Source organism: Austrofundulus limnaeus, unplaced genomic scaffold, assembly GCF_001266775.1.
Source record: "Austrofundulus limnaeus strain Quisiro unplaced genomic scaffold, Austrofundulus_limnaeus-1.0 Scaffold354, whole genome shotgun sequence".
Classification (NCBI taxonomy): Eukaryota; Metazoa; Chordata; class Actinopteri; order Cyprinodontiformes; family Rivulidae; genus Austrofundulus; species Austrofundulus limnaeus.
Window position 1 is genome coordinate 118,092 of NW_013952756.1, and position 7,800 is coordinate 125,891.

At 40.2% G+C, this 7,800-nt stretch overlaps 1 protein-coding gene across 3 annotated transcripts in view; it reads right to left on the minus strand.

Moving 5' to 3' along the window:
• Positions 1 to 7,479, minus strand: part of LOC106527989 (poly(rC)-binding protein 2) — a 12,381-nt gene extending 4,902 nt beyond the window's left edge. For 2 of the 3 annotated variants that reach the window (XM_014023026.1, XM_014023025.1), the window contains exons 1-7: positions 7,330 to 7,477; positions 6,399 to 6,533; positions 4,045 to 4,068; positions 3,916 to 3,948; positions 3,677 to 3,793; positions 3,454 to 3,585; positions 3,248 to 3,376 (exon numbers count right to left, since the gene is read on the minus strand). In XM_014023026.1, the coding sequence (XP_013878480.1) occupies positions 3,248 to 3,376; positions 3,454 to 3,585; positions 3,677 to 3,793; positions 3,916 to 3,948; positions 4,045 to 4,068; positions 6,399 to 6,467 (504 nt within the window). In that variant the 5' untranslated portion in view covers positions 6,468 to 6,533; positions 7,330 to 7,477. Of the gene's footprint in view, positions 1 to 3,247; positions 3,377 to 3,453; positions 3,586 to 3,676; positions 3,794 to 3,915; positions 3,949 to 4,044; positions 4,069 to 6,398; positions 6,534 to 7,329 lie in introns of all 3 variants that reach the window. The other variant, XM_014023028.1, reaches the window with a different exon arrangement.
• Between the last annotated feature and the right edge of the window lie 321 nt (positions 7,480 to 7,800).

Genomic DNA, 7,800 nt, shown 5'->3' on the forward strand with positions numbered 1-7,800 from the left:
ATTATAATAAAAATCATAGATATAACAGGTGTGGTGTACAGCCACACGCTGACAACACACCACATAGATTTCAAATAGATTTCATTTACGAACATTCAGATGTCAGATGGGAAATCTCACGAGACTTCATAAGATCAAACGTGAGTTCAGAGCAAACATGATCAATGAGGAAGAAGCAACAGCGATACATTGTAGACTATTTTTAACAGAGGAAAATCAAAACAAAAAGATGTATCCGACGTACACCAGACTTTCTGGTGCACCATGGCAGTTGTTTGGTCTTCTGTATTTTGGATTCCCCTCTGTGTTTCCTTGCTGATTGGCTACAAGTCACATTCAACAGAATGTGTGCTCGTTTGTCCTCAGGAAACACCACACACACTGGGAAATCAAGCCAAGACAATTCAACATGTCCAATATCCTCTACTTGCTGTCACAATAATCGGGGTGTCTTTAAGATTGTCGGAAGGGCAAAACTTGGCACAATTACCTTGTTGTGTGAACTAGGTATTACTTGTGAAAAATTTGAGCAGAACTCGTCAGTATATAATATTGTTAGTTGAGTTTCTTCACAGAGAATAGACTTTAAAATACATCTGTTACTTTAGAAATCACTGAATAGCTTAGAACAGGGCTATTCAACTGGCAGCCCACGGGTTCTGTATGTTGTATTCATGGTTAAATGCAGCAAAATAAACTATTTCAAAAGGTAACAGATCTTGTATTACTTGGTTTATTTTCGTAGTGACTTTGTAGAGGTCACGCAGAGTGAAATAAACATGTAAAACTGTCTTTGACCTTGGTCTCAGAAGACCTCTTTAAAGAGACAGAGTTTCAATTAAAACCATAACAGGTCTTCTTAAACTTTAAAGAGACATTTTCTTCTTCTTAATCAGATAATAAACAGAATAATCTTATAAAAACAAAAACCACAGAAATGTTATTTCAGTGTTCTTTTGTTTTAATGCAAATCATTGCTAGAAATGTAACTGTCAAAGCACAGTGATTGATTATAGATTCTTCTGTTGAGATATTTTACTTAGCTAAACTCAGCATTATGGTTAAGCTTTATTATGAAGCATTTATGTGAATTTTGTCTGAATCATTATAATGAATGTTCTTAAAGGCACAGTGTGTACGATTTGTTGTTTTCAGCGACATCTAGTGGTTGAATCATCCTCCCTGGTCCTCCCCCCACCTCCCCCGGTTCCAAACACAAAGGAGTTGCTACGGTGTCTCTCAGGTGTCAAAAACCTTTGATAATTCCAACCGCGATGTCTACCAGCAGCTTCAGGGCTAGTGATGTTTCAAGTGGTAAGATTATGAGCTTTAATAAGTAAAATTATCCCAGCTACAATGACAGACAACAAATATTACATGTATAGCATTACAACTAAAACCGTTTTTGACGGCGCCACCGCAGTTTGTCCTTCATGAGCCTTCGTAGACAAGATGGCGGTGCAAGATGGTGGCTGCCTGTAGTGGCGACCCGCGACCATGGAGATATAAACAGCTTTTTATAAGGTAAAAATAATAAAACAATGTCTTTGTCTGCAATGATTAGACATGTTTTTTTTTTATTATTGTCATTAGTGATTATCTCAATTTTGGCTAAAAGAATTGACAAAATCCTACACACTGTGCCTTTAGATGAAACAAAGAATTTTTAAGTTTTCAGTAACTCATCTTTTAAGCGTCTTTATGTGTCTCGCCAGAGAACAGGCTGTACAAATTGTGTAGAAGACAACAATTTTTGTTAAGACAAAACAACACCTGGCAGTATCCCACTAACATTTCTTATCTTTTGACTAACGTCTTGAGACTAACTAACAACTCAGAGTGTGAAGACTCCTGTACTTCGACGAGGAAGCAGTTGTTTTTCTCTGAGGAGAACCAGCGCATGGCTGCCAGGTTTGGCCCATGGAGTCAAAGGGAAACCTCAGCCTGGACGTACACCACCACCCGGTCACGTCCATTATCTTGAGCTTACCAAAGCCACACAGAGCAACTTATTTTGAAACTTCCGTGGCGGAAGTATTTTATTTTTGAAACGGGTACAGAAGAGCCTCATCTCCGATCTTCGCTTGTGAAGCAGGGCGGAAGACACTGAAAAGTAACGTGAGCCTGGAAGTGTCCGACTAGGTGAGGTTCTGAGAGTTCTTTACCAACTGGACGATCTTCCCTTCGACTTGAACCGTGGTGGCTGACTCTGTTCTCGGTCAAGGTAATGGCTGTCCATCACTAAGCGTACCTGGTTTCTGGCTGAATTCGTTGAGATGCTTGCCCTCTGGTCAAAATCCACATTCTTTAAAGATTAGTTAAGAACTAATCCTTCTACTCTTCCTCCTTCTTTCTCTTAAACCTTATGCCCTGCCAAAATCTAAGTTGTATGTGCCTGCAAACAACTGGTTTATTAAGATCTAAGCCTAAAGTTTGTTGTTCCAACTTTTTATAGAAAATTAAGCTCACAAATAAGTGTACATTTGTGATTTTGTTTGTGTAAATAAATGGTCACATTTATTGAAGGATCATTCACTGAGTTGAGTCACTTTGTGTGTTTGTGTGAACAGAGTTTTGTCTCTTTAAAGAGGCCTGTCAGAGACCTTAAGTCAAGGACAGTTTTGCATGTTTATTTCACTCGGGGTGACCTCTACAACTTTAACTGCTGGATGTTCGGCCCCTGAGCTGTTGACCCGCAGTAACTGTGGCCCCTGGAACAATTTAGTTGAATAGCCCTAGCTTAGAACCAAAGATTTGCTGTCACTGTATCAACCTTCCAGACCATTCAGGTCTTCTGGTTCAAGTCCACTCTGCTTCAGAACCAGACCCAAACATAGAAAGGCAGCATTCAGGTTTTATGCTCCACTAATCTGGAACAAAGTCCCAGAAAACTGTAAGAATCCAGAAACCCTGAGTTCTTTTAAATCAAGGTTTTTCTTTAGAGTTGCCTTTGACTGTTCTGTTTAAAATATGAACTGACACATCATTCATTTCAGTCTGTGGTCCAACGTTCTTTACTTTCCTTTATTATGTCACTGTAACGTACTTTATGTTTAACATCATAAAATGCAATCAGGTGCTTTTAATGTCCAGGCCTGTACATCACGACAGGTGCCATATTCTGGCTGTTTTACAGCAGTAAGTAGCACGGCTGACAAAAATGGATCAGAAGCTAATTATGAATCAATGAAAAAAAAAATGCCTTGATTTGCACTCCTTATAACAACACAATATTCACTGTTCGTACCTCCAGCATGACGACACAGATCTGCTTGACACACTCAATAATGGACTGAGGGGTCCCTGCAATGGTGATGGCACGCTCTGTTGAGTTGGGCAGCATGTCCCCTGCTACTTGTACCTGAGCTCCTGCTGACTACAGAAAGACAACACACATCAATTAAGCCACACTTTACATTAAAAGCTTCGCATGAACATAAACGGATGACGAACCTCTCTGATTTCTTTGATCTTACAGCCACCTTTGCCAATGAGCGAGCCGCACTGGCTGGCAGGCACAACGAGACGCATGGTGACTGGCGGTTTGCTGGTGGCCGTGCTGTTAGTCATTGAGTTGCTGATGTCCTGCAGGTAAAGCGGAACATCAACTGGATTGGAAAAAAATCTAGACTTCAGCTGCTTCATGTTGACAAAGATGCAGAGAGGCTTTTCTAACCTCCTCCAGTTTCTCAATGATCATGGAGAAGGCTTTAAAAATGGAGGTGGTGGGTCCCGCCAGGGTTATGATCCTCTCTGGACAGTTCCCCTCTGAGATATTGATGCGAGCACCACTCTGCACAGCCAGGAATTTAAACAATATAAAAACGATCTCATAATACTAGAGTCAACAGAGTAATATTTAGGAACAGGTTTCTTCTTGTTTTGCCAACATGTTGGAAAAAGAAATGTTTGTACCTCTTCTCTCATCTTTTTCACCGACTCTCCTTTCTGTAGAGACAGATATGACAGATTTACCAAACATACAGAGGAATGTGGTGCAGATAGCATCATTTCAGTAGGAAGAAAAATAAATGAAACACTCACCTTGCCGATTATGCTTCCAACCTCCTGCAGAAAAGAACCAAAAAAACCACGTTAATAAAAAGACACTTTTCAGTTTCCCTACAACGTCACGTTCCTCACATATTGCAACGATCGAGTGACAGAAAGTCTGATTTTAAAATCATGATTTGAATCAAGTCTGGTGTTGAAACCAGTTTCACTCCTATCTTCTGATCTGCAGTCCGAGCTGAATGGGTCTGTCTCAGCTTCAACAATTCTGAGCAACATCAAACGGTACGTTTTGTTCCAACTTTCTTTCAGTGCAATTCAGAAAGAAAACTTTACAGCTCCTGCTTTTTCTGACTTTCCAAAGAGAAATGTGATGTATATAAAAAAGATTTCAGGGCTTTTTAGTGCATTTCAAACAGACAAATCATGCCATTGATTTTTGATAAGTGACATTCAAGTTCTGCATGTGCGCTGAAAGCAGAGATCAGGCGCAGAAGAGGAAAAACGTGAAAAAGGAAGCTACAAGAAACAACAAGCGGAAGAGATTAAGTTAATTTTATTCCATAAGAGAGGCCTCACGTTTGCTCTGACTCTCCCAAATCGAGAGTAAAGCCTGACAGCTTGTGTAGGAGTCCTCGCGGCCCTTCTGTCAGGCCCACCTGTTCCTTCTTCCCACGGCACGAGGGAAAGGGCAGATAGGCCTCTGTACTCCTTCGGTGCCCAAGAGATTCCTTACCGGAGTGGGTGAATCTCTGCAGCTTTTCAGCTGCTGGCTCTGACAGTACGATCAGAAGGATTACAGTTAAGGCAGCGAGTTGCAAACTGCTTTCCATGAGGTTGCAAAAAAACAGCACTGAGGAAGCAAAACAATGTTCCAACGATGAAGGATGCAGACCAGAAAGCTTCAGAACCAAATATTAAGCATCAGGATCTGAGAAGAAACCATTTTAAGGTAGCTCAGTTTTATATACGACTCTTATATAAAAGTCTGTTCCTACAAAGCCAGAATGCCATTTATAGTGTTCCTTCAGTTGATGTTGGAGGACAAAATCTCCATACCACACTGATGCATCAATACTGCAATACGTAGTTTTTGTGTGACTGTAAGCTGAGAAAATCTGAGACAAGGAGAATAACTTTTACCATGTACACACAAAAAAACAACAACGTTATCCAGACAAAGGTGATCTTTATAGTTGTCAAGAACCACACAACAAGATTTACAAGAGCTTCAACCCTACAGTGTCTGTGCGTTTGTATCAGGTTAGCCTGTTACCAGTTGTTACTGGTAAATTTCCTAAAGGACGCTCACGTTTTCAAGAAATTAGGGAAATAACGTACTGTCATTTCCCTAAGATTCGCATGTATTGTGGGTGATGTCAAACTACATCTCAACAGCATTAACACATCATAAATCTATAAAATTAGCTCCTACGCTGTTTAAATAACCTCTGTCACTACTGTGAGCTGATCACAGAACACATCTACAAGACATGGACTGAGATTTTCTTTTATTTGAGGCAAATCCAAAGCAAATTCATTTAGTAAACAATCTGAATTTGAACTGGGTTTGCACCCTGATATCTGGTATGGATGTAGCCCAATGAAACGTCCATACTTCTCTTATATACAATGAACTTCTCTAGATAAATCATGCAATTACGTATAAAGTGGATTTCAAATAGAAATTCCTCCATGCTTTTAGCTACATTGTTATACGTCCTGCGCCACGGTGGCAAGTTCTTCTGGTGACGCCTATAAAAGCACCATTTAGCTGCACGAGTGTGACGTACGCACAACGTGAGGGTTTAAGTGGCTGCTCGCATATTCACTTTAAAATATAATCTTACAAACAACTCCAACCTTGTGACAAGTAAGCATTAAAAATTTTGATATTCTTGGCTGGATAAACACCTTGTTTTGAAATACATCATGTTCTGTGTTGTAAGAAATGCTGAATCTGAAATTGGTCTTTTCACAATTACTAATGCACATGTGTGAAACGAAGCACCACGTGCTCAGATAGGTTCTTAGCTCTTTCTAGTATTCAGTCAGCATTCAAGTCTAATGTTTTGGTTCTTTACACTTGTTTTATTGACTATTATACACAGACGTATTTATACATGTAATTTATTTTATGCTGGGAAAACAAAATGTCCTCACTGTGAAATGATGCTGAAACATGAATGCACGGTTTAGACTAAACGTATTCAAACAAAGTGGAAGTAGATGTGAGTATAAGCAGACCACAATGCATTGCAAATTACCAACTTTAAGCATTATTAGCTATAAAAAATGTCTATTGTTTTTCTTAAAAATAACCTTTAACATAAAAGTTTGAGTTGAAGTTGAAAACAATGTTGTGCACTGACTGCAGTTCTGCTCACCTTCCCATGCATGAGTAACCTGATGGTTAAGGTGACATTAAGTCCTCCTTCAACCAGACTTGATTCCATGTTTGTTGCTGTTCAGTCCACACACTGGCCAACAAGAGGAGCTTTTTTGGTTTCTGGCTGAGATGTCTGCAAGAGAAAGCAGGGGAAAACAAACAAAAAAACGTTGGGGACTACAGTACTGTTACTGTAAAAGCAGTGACGCTTTTGTTTACTTAATAAAACTGCAGTTGCAGCAGATCAATGAAGTGATGCAGACAGTTCACATTTTACAGACGAGCTCTCTAGATCTGTGCTTTAACAACATTAGAAAGAATGAGGCGCTTCAGCTCAGCAGTTCACGCTAAACTGGCCCGAGTCCACTCAATTCTCGCTGACACAATGACCCACTGTGTTCCCAAGGCCACGTCTACTTCCTGACACTGTGCAGCCGTGGCGACACAACTTCCACGTTTCCTTTTAGGACCTTTACGCACGCTACTCGCACTCCTTTGCCACTGCACAGCAGCTGGATACACAAAGTGAGTGGACAGCAAAATACAGGGCGAACTGGATAACGTAAACACACCCTAATTTGTGAATCACGCAAACATGATTTGGGAAGCTAAATTAGCACCGAAATGCTTCCGTCATAACTTTCTAAATTCGTTACTACTCGCTACAGAAAAGGGTAGACCGTCTGAATCGGTCAAATCGCTCTAGCTTTAAAATATACTTAAAGCACAGCGGCCAGCGACTAACACACGGGCAGTCATATGGTTGAATCAGTAATTTTCTATCCGGTGCGCTAGCATTAGCATCGTCCGTTCCAGGAAATAGTCGTATCCCGCGGCCTACGGTGTACTGAGTTATCTCCGTCCTTGATTCTGAGCAGGAGAGGGAGAAAAAAAAAACATTTAAAAAGATACATTTCAGGAAGTCTTACCCGAACCGTGCTCTGGGGTATGTTCAGGGGGTGGATAGGGTGGAAGGGGAGAGGTTCGGGAGGGAGTTTTGAAGGATCCGGGGAAGAGGGAAGAGACGCCGCTGTTTGCTCGGACTCCACTCTTCTCTTCTTCTGCAGGAAAAAACTAAACCCGCTCAACTTTGAAAGTCTCTGTCCGCCTGTCCCTCCACTGCTACAACTTTTAACTTCAATACAACTAAAATCAAACTTATCCCTTCTGAAAGAATACAACCATAAATGTAGCGCTTTGATAAAGTGATTATTATTGAACAGCAATAGTTTTTCAACTATAAAATCATATTTAGAAACCAGACAATGAATTCCTATCTAAACCTTGTTTTTAAATGTTAACAAAAACAAACAAACAAACAAACAAACTAACTAACTAACTAACTAACTAACTAACTAACTAACTAACTAACTAACTAACTAACTAACTAACTAACTAAC